General features: G+C 50.7%; 1 protein-coding gene across 2 annotated transcripts in view; it reads right to left on the minus strand.

Moving 5' to 3' along the window:
- The window catches only part of IQSEC2 (IQ motif and Sec7 domain 2), a 49,973-nt gene that overhangs the window by 21,244 nt on the left and 10,518 nt on the right, over positions 1–18,211 (minus strand). Inside the window, exon 3 of one of the 2 annotated variants that reach the window (XM_011970358.1) lies at positions 490–751. In XM_011970358.1, coding sequence (XP_011825748.1) covers positions 490–751 — 262 coding nt within the window. Of the gene's footprint in view, positions 1–489; positions 752–10,838; positions 11,579–18,211 lie in introns of those variants that run through there. The other variant, XM_011970359.1, reaches the window with a different exon arrangement.

Genomic DNA, 18,211 nt, shown 5'->3' on the forward strand with positions numbered 1-18,211 from the left:
GAAGGAAGGAAGGAAGGGAAGGAATTACCTCCATTCCAAACACCTAACTAGAATATGTCCTTTGGTTTAGGGTATATGTTTTCGTATATGTCCTTCCAGTTTTTTCCTATATGTAGTATTTTGTTTTCCCTCCACCTTTTTTTAAGCTAAATAATCTATTGTATGGCACTCTTCTGAAAAGGTCAACTGATATGTGTGCTTCCCGTTAGACTGAGTTTTTTGGGGACCAGATCCAGGACTCATTCATCTTTACATCTCCAAGACCTGGGCAGGGAGCTCAGTAAATGTTTCTTGAGTGAATACAAGCCTCAGTGGATGGGTGGTGAATGAGTGCATCCCCAGTGTGGTGAAGGGTCCTGGGCCAGTCTTCTCCAATTCCAGCCTCATTATCCCTCCCTGATTCCACCCCTAAGAGCCACATCCCAAACCCTCCCCTGGCGCTCTCTTGCATCCCAACTCCCATTCCCAACCAGACTGCCTCTTCTGCACCTTCTTGTCCTGCAGGTCTGTGGAGAGTTCATAGCTGTCCGATAGGGCCTTGGAGCGCTTTATCTCCTCCTCCTCCTGCTTCCTCAGGGCGACACTGGCTGGCTGGAGGCGTGCCCGTTGAGCCCAGGGAAGGCCCACTCCAGCAGGGGGGCCCCCCATGTGGCTGCTGGAGGGGGGCAGCTGGCTCAGCCGGTAGGGGGGTTGGCTCCCAGGACTATCAACCGCTGTGCTCAGGTCACTGCCTGGGGCATCACCCTCCACACTGTGGGGATGAGATAAGATGAGCCAGGATGTTGGGACAGGAGAGGGGCCTACTGGGCCAGACTGAGAGTGGGTGAGCCAGATCCCTGCCCCCCATCCCATCCACCCCAGCTTCCTCACAGATATAGGGACCCAACACTTACAGGCCAGGGTGAGTCCTAGCTCTTGGACTGTCTCCCCACTCCCACCCAAGTCCCTTCCCTTCCAGCCCCCTTGCCTTCACAGCAAGATCCTCTTAGACTCCTTTCCCTCAAGGATCTGTTTGGTCCCGTCCTCCTCACCCCTCACAGCCTTCTCCCCGAGACCACTCCCCTCCCAGTCTTGTCTCTTCATGCCCTTTTTTCTGTCCCCTCACAGCTCCACCCCTCCCCACAGACCTCTTCCCCTTACAGCTCCATCCCCTCCTGGCCTTGTCCCCAACACAGTGCGCTGTGATTTCCCTCCCAGTCGGAGTCCCAGCACCACCCCAGATTAGCTCCTTCGAAGCGCCACCCCCTCCCAGCCCTGTCCCAGCTGTGTGAGGCCCACCCCTGCACCCTGCCCACCCAGACTCTCCCCTCACCTGCCCAGCCCTGCCCCCTGCAGCCTGGCCCCTGCCCCCTGGTGCCTGAACTCCAGGCCAGGCCAAGCCAGTTCCCAGGGTTCCCTGGCTGCGAGGGCAGGGCCAGCAGCAGGGCAGGGCGAGCAGCAACAGTGGGAGGCGCCTCCCATCCAGCATCCTCACAGGTAAAGAGCAGCCCTGCGGGGCAGCTTCCTTTTTCTCCTCATGGCCTCCTCTGCTCAGCTGGGGGAAGGGGGCAGGGGGGTCTCCACGCGTGGCAGGAGCTGGGCCCCGGGATTGCCCGCCCTGGTTTCCCAGAGCTGTTGTTCCACCAGAACTGCTCCCATGGTGCCATGGCAACCAGGCTGCCAGGGAACCCAGGTGGCGACAGAGCCCAGGCGCCTTGAGCCGAGCCTGCATGGTGAAGAGCTACAGAGGTGGGGAAGACAGGGAAGGAGTCGGGCAGGAAGGAACACGAAGGTGAGGCATGGAGGAGGCTGTGGGGGGAATAGGTGTGGCTGGGACCCAGAGAATGGTCTCATTATGGGGGGCACAAGGTTGGAGGCTCTTGGCTGGTAAACAGGCAAAGGGGTACTCCCCAGCCCCTATTTGGCAGAGGGGAAGGCAAAGGGCAGAAATGGGCTGGGGTGGGTACTGGGGGGGACCCTACCAGTGCAGGAGCTTGAGCTGCAACAGGCCTGCCAGCCTCGCAGCAGAGCGCTTTGCACTGGGGGCTGGATGTGGCGTGAAGGCTGCGCCCACGAGGCCCGGTCGCGGGCTGCAGCACTGTGGAGCTCGGCTCCGCCCTGGGGGGAGCTCCCACCCATTGCTCACCCTCCACCCCAAATTCTCTTCCCTCCGGGGCCTGGGACGGTGGCCCTGACATCACCGCCGCTCCAGGGTTCAGCCCCAGCTCAGCCCACCCCCGGCATCTAAGATGTTCCTCTCCTCCCTGCCAGAACTGCAGGATCATGCCCACTAATCTCTCAAACCTCCCCTCCCAGCACACGGCTCAAGCCCAGTTTTGATCAACTGTCTCCTGTATGCATGAACCATCATCTATAACTTCCACTGCTCAGAAGAGATAGCCCAAGTCCCTTATTCTGGCATTTGAGGCTTCTCCAAGATACAACAGCTAATATTTATAGACCATTTAGTACATTTAGGTACCATTGTTACCACCACACTGAATAACCTGTTTACTCTTCAAGACAACCATATGAGATAGGTACTGTAATTTATCTTCATTTTACACGTAAAGAAACTGAGGCCCAGAGAGGTTAAGTAACATATCTATGGTCACACAGCCACTAATGATAGAGCCCGGATTCAAATCCAGGCAGTCTGACTCCAGAGCCCACACTCTTAAACATTAAGCCATACTTCAGGGTTGGCTGCCAGCCCCCTACTCCATCCACCTGTCATTCCAGCCTGGCCCAGATCCTGCTTTTCCCAAATGCTCCACTGCTTTCTATCTCCAAAACTGCTCATACAGTACCTACCACTTGAAATGCAATCCCCATCGTCTCCGCCATCTGCAATCTGAGAAATTCCCCCACATCCTAGTTCCGTCAAGATTCAGGTCATATGCCACCACTAAGAAGCCCTCCTGAATCCCGCCTCCAGCCAGAAATTATTGCTGATCCTGTTCAGAGCTCCCACACACAGCACATGTCTGTCCTGCTTTTTATGGCACAGGTTAGCTTTGGCAAAGCGTGACAGCTATTTGTGTTCATGACTCCCAGAATCCCAGCTCAGGAAGAGAGTTTGATAATCTCCCAGCTAACACAGAGCACACGGCCTGGAACACAGTAGGTGCTCAATAAAAGCTGCCGTCCAGAGGGAGTCAATGAATGTGCTCAGGAGGCTGCTCTAAGAAATACTTTCTCCTGAACTTTTACCATAGCCTCCAATCTCCTCTTCCAACCCATTCTTCACCCTGTGGCCAGTGAGAGCTTTCAAAAGTACAAATCTGGGCCAGGTGTGGTGGCTCACTCCTATAATCCCAGCACTTTGGGAGGCTGAGGCGAGCATGAGGCCAGGAGTTCAAAACCAACCTGGGCAACATGGCGAAAACCCGTCTCTACTGAAAATACAAAAATTAGCCGGGCGTGGTGGTGGGCGCCTGTAATCTCCTGCTGAGGCAGGAGAATCGCTTGAATCCAGGAGGCAGAGGTTGCAGTGAGCCAAGATCGCGCCACTGCACTCCAGCCTGGGAGACAGAGTGAGACTGTGTCTTAAAAAAACAAACAAACAAAAAACAAACAAACAAAAAAAACCCAACAACAACCAAAAGTACAAATCTAGGCCAGGCACCATAGCTCATGCCTGTAATCCCAGCACTTTGGGAGGCCAAGGCACGTGGATCACCTGAGGTCAGGAGTTCAAGACCAGCCTGGCCAACATGATGAAACCACATCTCTACTAAAACTACAAAAATTAACTGAGCATGGTGGGCCTGTAATCTTAGCTACTTGGGAGGCTGAGGCAGGAGAATCACTTGAACCCAGGAGACGGAGGTTACAGTGAGCTGACATCGCACCACTGTACTCCAGCCTGGGAGATAGAGTGAGACTGTCTCCAAAAAACAAAAAAAGTACAAATCTAGTTGGGCACAGTGGCTCACACTTGTAATCCCAGCTACTCCAGAGGCTGACATGGAAGGATCACTTAAGGCCAGGAGTTGAAGACCAGCCTGGGCAACATGGCAAAACCTCATCTCTACCAAAAATACGAAAAAATTATTCGGGTGTGGTGGCGGGCCCCTGTAGTCCCAGCTACTCGGGAGGCTGAGGCACAAGAATCGCTTGAACCCGGGAGGTGGAGGTTGCAGTGAGCCAAGATTGTGCCACTGCACTCCAGCCTGAGTGACAGAGCGACACTCCATCTCAAAAAAATAAAATAAAAATAAAAAATTAGCCAGGCGTGGTGGCACGTGCCTTTGGTCCTAGCTACTAGGGAGGCTGAGGTAGAAAAATCGCTTGAGCCCAGGAGGTCAAGGCTGCAGTAAGCCGTGATGGTGCCACTTCACTCCAGCCTGGGCAACAGAGTGAAACCCTGTCTCAAAAACAAAAACAAAAACAAAAAAAACCATTCTAACCTAAATTCTCTCACTAAAACCCTTCCACAGTGCCAGATAACTCACTCAACAAACAACAACTGAGCACCTTCTGTATGCCAGGCACAGTGCTGGGTGCTGGAAATATACTAGTGAGCAAAATGCACAAGAACATTCTCAGGGAGGTGATGTTCTAGCGAGGGAACGGGTGTGGCTGTGACCCAGAGAATGGTCTCATTATAGGGGGCACAAGGTTGGAGGCTTAGAGAAGAAAGAAACAAGTAAATATATCCTGCCATTTCAGGTAGCGGTGAAGTGCTAGGAAGGAAAATAAAGCAGATTGCAAAAAGGTGCTGTTTGAGATGTGGTGCTCAGGGAAGGCCTTTCTGGAGCAATGGCATATAAGCAGAGTGCTGACGGAAGTGAGAGTAAGTTGCATGGCAAAGGCAGTAGCAGTCCAGAGAGAGGGTACAGCCAGTGCAAAGGCCCGGAGGTAGAACAGAGTGAATGAGAGGAGATAGGAGATAAGATCAGAGAGGTCATGGGGCGCAAATCGGAAAGGGCATGAGCCTACAATAAAGACTTTGGTGTTTGCTCTGATTGAGGTGAGCAGAGGAGGGACATGATCTAACTTGGGTGTTCCAGGAATCAGCAGCCATGGGATAACCTTCAACTTCCTCAATGTGGCCATGGATGGCTCTCCTGACTTGTCCCCCCACCTCATATATTCTCTGCCCCATTGCCCCAACCTGGCTACCTCCTGCTCAGCCTTCAACACTCAGCTCAGGTGTGCCTTTCCATGCCTGCCTGCCTGCTCCACACAGGCTGCCTTACACCAGCTCCTCTCGGGCTGCTGTAGGGCCCTGTTGTCACCTCTAATTCCTAGGACAAAGGCACTACTTAGCTCATTGAATTCTTGAAACTTATCAAGGCAAGCACCATTAGCCTCATTTTATAGATGAAGACACTGAGGCTCAGAGAGGTGATATAAACTTGCTCAAGGTCACATAGTTATTAAGTAAAAAAGCTAGGATTCAAACGCAGGGCCCAGGATTTTCATGACATCTTGCTGCCTCTCCTCACTCCCAGCTCTGTGCTGCCCCTGGCTCTGCACTCTTTGGCAATTCCTCCCTTGAGAGCTCACCCCCTGTTTTGGTTGCAAAGGGAATAGTGGCAGGGAGGTCGGGCTGTCAGCACAGCCTCCCACAAGGGAGCCTGGCAAAAAAAAAGGAGGGTGCTTGAGGGTGTTGCTTCTGATATCACACATACTGCTGAAGAAACAGCACTGGGGATGTGGAATCCCTCAAGTCAGAGCCCCCAGAACAACACTCGGGAACATGCTGATCACATGGAAAATCTCTCTTCTTCTTTTTCTCCCGCACACATACACACACATGCGCACACAGAGACAGAGAGCGAGCCTGTTGTAGAGTAAGATGCTGGGCAGGCCGAGGCTCAGGTCCTGACTGCCACTGACCAGTTGTGTAAGCCCAGGCATGTCACTTTTCCTCTCTGCACCTCAGTTTCTCATCTGTGCAGGGTCAAGCAAAACCAATTCCTTCTTTGGATTCCTGGACTTCAGAAAGGGTCTGGGAGCCGCACCCCTCCCACCCCCGGACTCTTCCCAGCCAGGAGCAAAACATCTGCATGTGCACACACACACACACACACTCACACACATGCACGCAGAGGTACAATAACACAGACACATCCAAAGGCAGACAAACCTAGAAACAAAAACACATCCACAGACACATGAAAATAGACACAAACACATGCAGACATGCACATATACGGACACGATCACACACACACACACACATGCCCATGTGCACCGTCTGCTGGGCTATTCTGTGGGGGAAATTGGAGAGCATCCTCTGCAGAGGGGGAAATAAGCTATGTTACACAAATAACCACAGTACAAAGCAGAAAGTTATCAGGGCTGGGGAACAGAGGAAGTGCTGGGGGAGTGCAGGAGAGAGATCCCTTCTGTTTGGGGGTGGTTGAGCAGAATAAAAATAAACTCACACTTACTGCGCACCTTCCCTGTGTCAGGCATTTTCCACACATTATTTAATCTACATGGCAAACGTGAGGGAAGAATTAGGATTCCTATTTTGCAGATGAAGAAAAAAACTCCAAGAGGGGAAATGACTGCCAAAGGTCTCAGAGCTAGCAAGTGGCAGGACAGGGATTCAAACCCCAAAGCTTGTGCTAGTTCCTCTGCTGCCTGGAAGGCTTCCTTGGGGAGGAAGCTTGTGGACTGGGTCTTGCCTGGAAGGAGTTGGTAGAGATGAAGAGTGAGGGAACATTGTGTGCCAAAGCACTAAGATGGGGAGAAGCAGTGTAGGATGTTCCACAGGGATCTGGGGTTGGCCTGCCCATGGCAGGGGCACTAACCCTCCTCGAATGCTGCTCCTAATGGGAGGTCTTCTCTCCCTCCTTCCCTTTATTGGCACTACCCGGAACCAGGCAGCCAGCAGGGGATGGGATCAGGATGCAGTTGCCATGGAAACGAATGGGGGCTGTTGCCATGGATATCATAAGATGAGGGCAAGAGGAAGCTAGGGATGGTGAGGACTATCCCCATGACAACTTAGGTGGCAGTGGGGGGAACGGGATGGACCGGAAGTAGAGACAAGAAGACAAGATGAGGAGGTCATTGCACCTGGATGGGGCCAGGGGCTTTGGGTTCTGGAAGGAGCAGACTGGGCCAGAAGACTGGACCCAGTGGTAGGGGAGAGAGGAGGCAGGGGGACTGCAGCCACCTCTCCCTCCAATATTTCTTCGGCAAGCTAGTTCTGCTGCCCAATCCCAGTGTCACAGGGATTCTAAGCCCGAGTCCAGTCTCACTTCGCACAGGAACTGACAGGGGAGAAAGAAGCCTTTGAAGGAGCTGAGCTGACTGGGTATGCAGTGGGCATACACAGGCTTTGGGAGCGCACAGACCTGGGTTTGAATCCCAGCTTTGCTGCTGTGCAGCCCTAAAAATAATAGTTGTCATTTATTGAGTTGTCATTTTGCTAGGCTGAGCAACTTTGCAAGGTCTAGGTTGTTCTCTCTGAGGAGGACAGCACAGATGATGAAACCTGCCCGAAGCCTCGAAGCTCGGCACTGGTGGAGCCAAGATTCAAACAAAAATGTATCTGAACACAAAGCTCGTGCTCTTAGCACCACCCCATCCTCTGTTGCAGGCACTACTGAGCAGTCCCTCCAAGGTACAGTCCTTGCATTCTTCATCTCCCCGTGCCTTCCCACAGTGGCACACAAGGGATTGGATGCTGGGTAAATATTTGTGGAGTGGGTGAATGAGGAAGCAACCCAGGAGGAAGCAGGAAGGACTGAGTTTAGATGGAAGAAGCTCCTGACTTCAAGAGCAATGACTCATGAATGTGGCTGGCCAAGGGTGGCAGAAGATGCACAGAGCTGGGATGGACTGGACGGACTAGGCTTTATGAACTATCCAATCCCACAGACCCAAATGGAGGTCCAGAGAGTCAAAGTGACTTGCCCAGGGTTGCACAGGACAAGAATCCCCCTCACTTCTGGCCAGCATCCCACTCTTAGCTTCAGAAGCCCCTCTGAATCGGGCCTGTCTCCCCACCTCTCACCTCCCACCCTGCCCTGTAAGTTCCTCAATGTCATAGGCAACAGCAGGCTACTTGCAATTCCTATACTACAGCAAGCTGATCCACATCACCAAGCCCATGCTCATACTCTTCCTTTGTTTCTTCTGCCCAGAATGTCCTCTGTCTCCCCTTCACCCCTGGACTTGTTCGGTCTGGGTGAGCTCATCTTCATCTTGCAGTACCCTGAGCAGGTTGGTCCTTCTGGGAAGTCAATGCTGACTCACTCCTGCCCCTCGCACAACATGACAGGGTCAGTGACTCCCTCCCCTGTGTCTTGTGCATACCCATATATCACAGTCAGTCTTTCTCCCTGGCTAACTTGTGGTTCTCTCTTAAAGTGTCCGTCTCCTACCCCACACCCCCGTCCTGTTTCCCAAGGGCAGCGACCCGGTGCGATTCACCTTTTCGAACCTATGGCGCTCATGCCAGAGCTAAGCACACAGCAGTTACTCAGCAGCCACCCTGGGTCCTCGAAGACCACAGGTAGAAATCACGTGTGTCTGTGTGTGTGTGACCATCCTGCCTGACAACTGTCACCCTAAAGGCCACAGCCTCACATGCTTAAAAGCCACCCACACCCAGCCTTGTGATTACATCCACCAGACACACACATCAAGGCTGCCAGGTACATAAAGTCACCACTTCACACAATCAACCTCACACTCAGAATTCCTCACACCCAGTCTCACATCATCACATTTCCTCAGCCCTGCAGCAGTGTGCACAGTCTCGCGACCGTGAGACCTGCAGAGCCTCGTGCAAAGACATGTGTGAGGATGCCCGGGCACATGGAGATCATGCGTGCACACATATTTGTCTCACGGCTGATCAAAACCCTGCCCCCTTCCCACAGCACAAGGCCTCTGCCCGATTCAGTCAATTCAGTTGCCCATAGGTCGGGAGGGCCATCTGACCCTGACTTGCCTCCTCCCTCCATGTAGTTGAACTCCCGTCCTCACCCCCACACTTGCTTCTCTCTCCATTCAGTGGAAGGGTGGAATGGTCTCCTCGTCCCCAGTCCCAGGTCTCCTACATTCACACACCCTGGAGAGCGGAATGAACAGAGTAATGTACCCACCATTCCCCTGCATGACCCTGGAGTTCTCCCCTAGGTTTTTGTCTATGTGGTCCCTGTCTCCTGTAATGCCTTCTCACCCCTTGCCACCTCTTCAAACCCTTACCAGCCTTCAAGGCTCAACTCTTGCACCGCTTCCTCCAGCAAGCCCTCCTGGACACCACATCTCCCCACCCACCTTGACATCTCCTTCCTTTCTGGGCCAGGAACAAAATGTGCTCGTTACTGAAGCCATTCCTGTCCAGTCATTTTAACCCTTTGCATCCTTCCTACTTTCCCAAAGGATTTCTCATCTCCCATCTCCCCTGGGAGATGGAGAACTCGCAGAGGACATAGCCACTGTCATGCTTTCAAAAAAAAATCTTTTTGTAGAGATGAGGTCTCACTATGTTGCCCAGGCTGGTCTGAAACTCCTGGCCTCAAGCCATCCGCCTGTCTCAGCCTCCCAAAGGGCTGGGATTACAGGTATGAGCCACCACACCTGGCCTCTGTCTTACTTTGGATCTCTCACAGTATTTAGCGTCAGGTCTTGTACCCAGTAAGGGCTCAAACAATGCTTTGTTGGGTAGAATGAGGAAGAGTAAATAAGAGAGACAGGCAGGGAGGGAGGGGAGAAATAAGTGAGACTTTGAATGGGTGAATGAGTAGATGAGTTGAGCAAGTAAGGCAATAAGTGAGGGAAGGAGGTGAGGTTCTAGGAAACCTAGAGGTTCAATGTGATAGGGATGCTGAAGGGAGGGAGGAAAGAAAAGACAGGAGAAAACTCTCACTTGGGCCTTAATCAAAATAAGAACCACCAATCACAGCACACTTGCCCAACAGTGCACAAGCCCCTATGCTGGACTCGTGTTCTTTCTTGTTAATCTTCATGACAACCCAGAGAGGTAGATATATTCTCACTGTACTCAGGAGGAAAACAAAGCACAAGGAGAAGAAAAAACTTGCTCAAGGTTATACAGATGTAAGTGGCAGAACCAGAAGGTAAACTCAGATTTGTCTAATACCAAAGGCTCAGAGAGGAAAAGTCAGGGGTATGAGCCGCCCACTTTGGGGTCTCCCGGTTGTGCTCCTAACACAGACACATCATGGAAAGTGTGAGTCCTACAAACCCGTAAAGGACATCTTCCACCCTCCAGTTGACAGCCTCCAGGGAGTCTTAGAACCAGCCTCTGGCCAAGTGCAGGGAATATTTAGGGTTGCTGCATAGGGGGGAAATGGCTTCCTCTCAGATTCAGAGATCCCTAAAGTTGTAGAATCAGAACCTTAAAAGTAAACGATCAAAGAATCTAAACATTGCAGAATATTAAAATTGCATCTTCAGAATTTGTTCAAATGGTAGAATTATGCAATCTTAAAACCACAGGATTGGAGAATCCCAAAATCACTGCATTGTAGAAACAGAAATCATAAAATTGCAGTGGAATGTGTCACTGAATCATTGTCTATTAAATTCACATAATCATAGCTTCTTAAAACTGTAGCATCTGAGATTCACAAAATGTCACAGCTGGAAGAGCCATTGGAGACCCTCTAATCCAACCCTTCTCCTTTCTACAGATGGGAAAACTACATGTCAGAGAGGTCACGTGACACGTCCAAGGTTAGCCTGCCCGTGTTGGGAGTCATTCATGCATTTATTGAGTGCCTCCTGGGTGATGACGAAACCACGAGTCAAACCCTACTCTCTTTCCCGGCCCCTATTCCCAGTCCTGAATAGGAAAGAGGGCAAGGCCCTGGTGGGGATGGGAAGAGGGAAGTAGGGGTGGGTGGAATATACATCAGACAGAGAGAAGAGATCAGCTTTTATTGATGGAAATTCCTTTGTACACAGCAACACGTACTCTGAGAGGCCTTTTCCTCCTGATCATATTTACAGAGCACTATGGGAGTGGCAGAGGGCGTGGGGTGAGGCCTTCAAGCAGTGGAGGAGATGGCAGCAATGGCCACAGCAAGGGAACAAATGACAGGGAACTAGACAGGCTGGGTCCTGCCCCCGTCTGGTCCTCTGAGCCCTAGGCACCCTGCATCTCTGTTTGTGCTCACAGAGGACAGAGGTAGGTCCTTGGGATGTCATTTGGAGACCTCTCCAGTAGTGGCAGGCTCCAGGGTGCCTGGGAAGTGGGAGTGCGGGTACAGGAGGGTCCAGGTTCCAAGCTTCAAGCTCCAAGTTCTGCTTCTCCCACATTTTAGTCGGACCTAGGGCTCCAGCTCTCTTTAATTCAGGGGCTGGAGTCCAGAGGAGACAGCAGTGGGGATGGGAATTCCAAGAAGGAGGTGGGGGGAGAAAGGGGTATGATGCTTGCCCATCTGGTTCCTGAAGCAGGGGACAGGGTCCCATGGGGGATCTGTGTGGGCATGGGCAGGGGGAAGGAGGGGCTGGTTAAGGCTTTTGCTTCTGCATAGAAAATGGCCCTTGTCCTCTCAGTTACCGAGAGGAGGGACTACTGCACTCGGAGGCCGGACAGCAGAACTGGTGAGCGTCTTCCTCTTCCTCTTCCTCAGTCTCCTCCTCCTCCTCCTCTTCCCTGGGGCCAGGAAGGGCGGGGTAGAGGCCACAGGCGGCGGGTGACAGAGAGAGGCAGAGGCATTAGTTTGCAGAGCAGGGGAGATACGCGAAGGGCCAGGACCGGAACCAGAAGTTGGGACGAGAATGGGAGTCAGGGTCGGGAGGCCAGTGTGATGGATTATCCAGGGCCACACCCAACTCAGTGTGCTGGGACAGCCCTCCCCCACACCCAGTCTGGGCTCAGTCTTAAGGTCACCCTCAGCGTATATCAACTCCCTTTCTAACCCTGCCAGGTGCCTGACCCTCATTTTAATATAATAACAGCAACCTGCTCTCATTTTGCACGCATCATCTCACTTAGCCCCTACAACAGCTCTGCAGAGGAAAATTTTAGAGATGAGGAAATTAAAGCTCAGAGAGGTTAGATAACTTGCTCCAGGTCACACAGCTGGGTAAGTGGTAGAGTCAGGATTTGAACCCAGAGTTCTTAGAGCTCCAAGTCTCAGACTCATCCCACTAGGTCCTTTGGGTGAACTTGGCACTATCTCTAGAAACCCACCCCGTTCTTGAAGGACGAGGATTTGTATTTCCTGAAGGTTCAGGCTCAGGAAAATGGGAGATACTTGGAAATGGAGTATGGGAAGCCCACAGCTTTGGAGGCAAACAGACCTGGGTTCAAATCCCAGCTCTACAAGTGGTTCCAGGCTATATGCCCTCTAGCGCATTACTGTCACTCTTGGAGCCTCAGTTTCCTCGTCTGTAAAAATGGGGCTCGTGATGTGAACCTCCCAGGACTGTTGCAAGAACTAGAACATATATCAAGTGTCTGGCAAACAACAGCAATGGGAACATGGTGGTAATTATTGTTAACTACTCGTAAGCCAAATCTAATTCCCAAAGTGGCCGTCTGCCCACACAGAAGCAGCCATAGCAGTGGGAGAAGAGTCACTGAAGGAACAAGCACCTATCCCTAGGGTGCTGCTGAGCAGTACCAGGGGCCAGGCTGCACGTGGCATTCACTGGTGCTGGGCTACAGTTTCATACGGTGGATGGACAGACAGTTGGGATGGGAGGGGACCAGGTGGCTTGGGAGTGACAAGGCTGACCTTCTGGGGACAGGCAAGGAAACAGTTACCTTCATTCCCAGACCCCTTGGCTCAGGGGATGCAGGAATTATGGGATCCAGGAAACTGGAAGAATGGGAAGAGGTGGGAAGGAATGCAGACAGGGAAGGGAAGGGAAGGGAAGGGAAGGCACTGCTGTCCATCTGATGGACAGACAAGCACACACACGCACGCACACGCCTTTCTCAGACTCAGAGCTCCCTCTGACACATTGTTCCACGGACTTCCTGAATCAGCAAAATCACATGAAGCAGTTCTGGGCAAGTAGCCCTCCCTTTCTGAGTGTCCCATTCCTCATCTATAAAAAGAGAAGATCCACACCTCTCGAGGCTGTCATGAGGAACAAATAATATTCCATTCCCACCCCTCACTCCCCTCTTTTCCAGGCCAGGCCACTGCTTCCTCTCCCCCTAACACTGCAGTCACCTCCTGATTTCTTCTCCCTCCATTCTTGAACCACATTAGCCTTCCTAAAGCCCACCTTCAAGCATGCATCTCTTCTACTCAGACACCCACTGCCTCCTGGATAAAGTTCAGGGTCCTCAAGTTGGCATTCAAGGCTCTCCCATCATATGGCCTTACCAGGCCTTTCCTGTTAGATGGCAAAAGCGCAGGCTATGGCGTCAGATGGACCTGAGTTTCAATACCAGCCCCATCATTTACTAGCCGGATGACCTTGGGTTCATTTCTTCACCATTCCGGGACTCACTTTCCTTACCTGCAAACTGAGGAAATACCTATTCTGCAGGGTCCGGTGGGACTAAAGGAATTCAAATATGTACTAAGCAAGGCTGGTGCTTAGTGCATGGTAACTATTATTATAACAACCATTATAGTGGTATCCATGTTCCTTACTCACGCCCAGCCTTCATCAAGCTAGCTTGTTCCTTATTCCATCAGCATGCCCAGCCTTTTCACATCTCTATGTGTGTGCTGATTCTGTTTCTTCCACTTAGAATACTCTTCCCTCTGCACAGGTCTTTGCCTATTACCATCCTTTCTGAATTTCCTGACCCAGCTCAAGTGCCACTTCCTAAGGAAGTCCTAGCCAGAAGTATTCTCTGCTTCCTCCCAGCTCCAGCATCCATTCCCTTGGCCAGGGCTCTCCATTTGTTGCTTTGAACTTTCCTGAAGCATTTTTTTTGCTAACCCCCCAATACCCTTGCATCCCCACCACTACTACCGCTTTGCTCCTCTGTAAGAAAGAGGGGGCCCCTCTAGCATTTAAGGCCAGTCTCTTCACCTGGACTCTGGAGCCCATCCCCATTACCTCCTCCACAATAATCATCCCCTCTCCCTCCTGCGTTTTCAACCTCTCCCCTTCTGTTGCCTCCTTCCTATCAACATTTATAGAAGCTCAAGTCTCTCCCATCTGGGAATAAAAACCCTCTATCTGCCCCCACATCCCCCTGTGTCCCTCTCTCCTCTTCACAGCTAAGCTTCTTCTTAAGAAACCTGTCTACACTGGCCATCTCTGTTTCACTTCAGTACCTCCCACGAGCTCTTCGACCCACTGCAATCTGCCTCATGCGCCCACCACTCCACGGAAGCTGTTCTGAGGAAGGTCGCCCAGGCCCTCCTGATGGTTAAAGCCAATAGACTCTCTTCCGCCCTCAGCTTACTCCCCACAGGCTGCAACATTTGACACTCTTAACAAGGCCCTCCTCTGCTAGGCCCTTTCCTTCCTCTGCTTCTGTGAGCCCACCCCCACTGCTTTTCCTCCTACTGCTCTGACCCCGCCCCCATTTCTTCCTGGGCTCCTTCCCTACATGTTGGTTTCCCCGTCCCAGTTCTGCTCTGGTCCTCTTCTCTTTCACTCCACACTTTTTCAGTGATCTCATTCCATTTCATAACTTCAGGTGTGGATCCCTCTCCCGGGTCCCGGACCCGTCGAGCCCAGAGCTTGCTGGACAGCTCTACCAGGACGGCCCTTTGGGCCTTCAGTTCTCATAGGGATCTCTGACTTAGCATCTCACCATTGTCCTTAAGGCACCACCATTCATCCAGTCACCTGAGCCCAAAACATACCTTGGAGTCACCCTAGATTCTTCCTGCCCCCTTAGCAAGTCTGTCACCAATTATTGTGGACTCTACCTCCTAAATAGCTCCAAAACATAGACTGTGATGTCGCCCCTACCATCTCATCTTCTACTCCTCTCGCTCCTTCTTCAGCCTTTTTCCCATCACACTGGTCTCCCTGCTGCTCCTCAAACAGACCAAACACACTCTTGCCTTGGGGCCTTTACACCTGAGGTTCCTTCTATCTGGAACATCGTCCCTGAGAGGTACAAGGCTCACTCTTTTACCTCCTTCAAGCCTCTGCCCAAATATTTTCTCATCAGAGAGGCCCTCCCTCTCACAAGGCACCCCAACATTCTCTACCTTATCACCCCAGCTTTATTTTTCTTCATAGCACTTACTGACATCAGATACACTCTAGACATTTAGTTGTTTATTTATTTATCTGTCTCAGTCACTGTAAGATCCATCAGGAAAGGCATCTGTTCTGTTCAGTGCTAAATCCCTAGTGCCTAACACAGTGCCTGGTATTCAATAAATATTTGGTGAATGAATGAATCCAACGCCAGGCATGAACATTCTAACTTACTGCGAACTCCAGCCTCGGTCATCTCCACCTCCTCCTCTCTCCCCAGTTACCTCTTCAGTCTCTGACTCCAGTCCTCTCTTCCTCCCGATCACCTCTCAAATCCATCTCCTCGGCTCTATGCCCACGACCTTGGCTTCTCTCTCCCTTGAATTACTGCAATAGCCTCCTCCCTCATTTCCCTGCTAAAATGCTAATTTGATCATGTCACTTTTCCTCTTTTCCTACTCAAGAACTGTTCATGGCTCTCCAGCTGCCTACCAAAAAAATAAAATAAAAAGCCTGTACTCTTCAGACAGCTGCTTGAGGTAAGCCTGACCTCTGCACCCTCCAATGTCTGATTTCACCTTGCTCACCTCCAGGCCTTTGCAGACACTGTCAGCACCTCCTCCCCCATCTCTAACTCTCAGAATCCTCACGGACATTGAATGACTGGCTTAAACACAGCTTTCTTCAGGAAACTTGACCTGACTCACAAAGCAAAAGTAATTCCTCTGCAAAATCCGCAGGGAAATGAGTATTGCCAGTGTCATTTGGGATCTCTGAGAACCAGGGGTAGGATGAAAGTTAGTAAATATGTCTGAGACCAAGGACTCTGGATGCTGGGTGAGCATTAATAGAGGTTCCCTTTTCCCCTTGCACTATTACCCTGGCATGGACTCACGTCCCTCTGGCCCTCTGCTAACTTTGACTCATCCTCGCCTCTTCCCTTTCCCTCACCTTACACATCCACAACAGTTTATATCATCTGACACTTCTATTGAGTCTATCTCATTAATAACTCTCAAAGGGTTTGGATTCTATAATTTGAAATTAAAATGCTTCTCAACAAATGGTGCTCACTGGAGTCGTGCAACACAGTAGCCCTGCTCAAATCCATTTCTTCTCTGCCAATACCCCAGTTTAGGCCTTCCAGCTGGTCTCCCTGCACACAACCCATTTTTCATACTGACTGCTAATGTGATGTTTCTAAAACACAAATTTTGCCAAATTACTCTCCTATTTAGAATCCATTCAACTGACACTTTGTCACCAACAATATTGGTTCTCAACCTTTTTGGGGGGAACGCAAACCCCTTTACCAATTTAATGAAAGCCATGGACCATCTCTTCCACCAAAAAATGCACATAGGTATATGCATGCAACATTTTGCATTCAATTTCCGGAGGTTCGTGGGTTTCCTGAAGCCCATCTGAGACCCATGCACCCCAGGTAAAGAACCTCCGGACCTTCCCAATAACATCCTGTTTCTTTTCCATATGCTATATGCTATTCCTTCTGCCTGGAGTGCTCTTCCACACTTCACCCTTCTGTCCCTGGCTCTTACTTAACCTTTAAGACCCAACTCTTAGGCTGAGTTGACCTGTACCAGCCCCAGACAGGGCCAAATTCCTTCCTCTGGGCTTCCATACCCTTCAGTGTTCTCCTCTGTCAGAGCCCTTCTCAATCTCCCTGAGTGACTGGGAACTCATGGAGGGCAAGAACTGTTACCCAACAGAGACCCTGGTCACAGCAGTACTCCAAAAGTATCTACTGAAATGAACACTAATAATAGCTACTCTTTCCTGAGTACCCATTATGTGCCAGCCACTCAAATTCTGAATGCATTCATCTGAATGAGCTCAGTTCATTCAGTAAATGAACCCCATGATGTTGGTGGTATTGAGTCCTGTTTAACAGATAAGGAACTAGGCTCAGAAGCGTGAAGTGAGTTGGTGAAGGTCAGCCAGCTAGTGAGTGACAAAGTTGGGATTGAGATTGCCATGAATGCCATGGCAAGTAGTGGTCCACCATGTCTCACTGCCCTGGACTGTGAGATTGATTAAGAGATGGTATCAGTAGAAGAGGACCAAGAACCAGGGCCAGAACTCCCTACTTGGAATCCCTTTCCCAGGAACGCCTACTCTTATTTTCCCTCCTGCATCACCTTTATATAAGCCAAGACCAGGCACCTGGTTCTCTCTTCTTATGATGCAACCTGTGTACCCTGTACTCCTCTCAGCCTTCTCATCCCAAAGCCCTGCTATGGTCAGGCCCATTCTTTGCTCCAGAACCATCTCCAGATACACACAGCTTTGAGATTGAATCCAATCCAATGCTACACAGTTGGCTATGAGGAAAACAAGACACAAGTAGTCCCCCCTCTTCTAGAGCTGACAGTCACCCAGGAGCCTTCCATGCATTATCTCCAATACTAAAGACAGCCCTAAGAGGTAAGTTGGCATTAGCCCCATTACATAGATGAGGAAATAGAGGCTCAGAGGATAAATGACTTGCCCAGAGTCACCGAGTTGGTAAATGGCAGAACTCGGGCTTGAATAAAGGTACTGACTCAACTATTTTTCCCGTATGAAGTCATCCTGCTTGGAAGGGCCAAAGAGTGAACAAGACCATTTCTGGTGGAGGAAGGGGATGAAGGAAAGCTAGCACTCTTCCAAGACTCAGTACAAACGTCCCCTCCAGTAGGAAGCCTTCCCAGATGGGGTTAATTGCCCCTCATCTGGCAGCCTTCTGGGCCTACTTCTGTCCCATTCCAAATCACACTATGGTGTCATTGTCTACGTGCCTTTCTCCCTGCTAGACTTCAGCTCCGGGACAGCAGGATCAAATACAATTCATTCCGGTATTCCACCAAGGGTCAGCACAAGGCCTTATCTAAAGCAGGTAAGACAGAATACTTGCTGAATGAATGAGGTGGTATCTGAGCTAACTATTAAAAGGATCTAAACAAAATCTGAACAGCTGGATACAGGGAGAAGATATAAAGGAGGAGGGAAATGAATTAATAAAAGCAAGGAAATTAGACCAAGGAAAAAGGCCAGTAATTTTGAAATTATGACAGGGTGTTCATAACATGTTTTCATTGTTGTTATGGGGGTTACCTTTTCCTTACAAAAATGGGATCATACTATAAACCCTGTT

Source organism: Mandrillus leucophaeus, unplaced genomic scaffold, assembly GCF_000951045.1.
Source record: "Mandrillus leucophaeus isolate KB7577 unplaced genomic scaffold, Mleu.le_1.0 Scaffold946, whole genome shotgun sequence".
Classification (NCBI taxonomy): Eukaryota; Metazoa; Chordata; class Mammalia; order Primates; family Cercopithecidae; genus Mandrillus; species Mandrillus leucophaeus.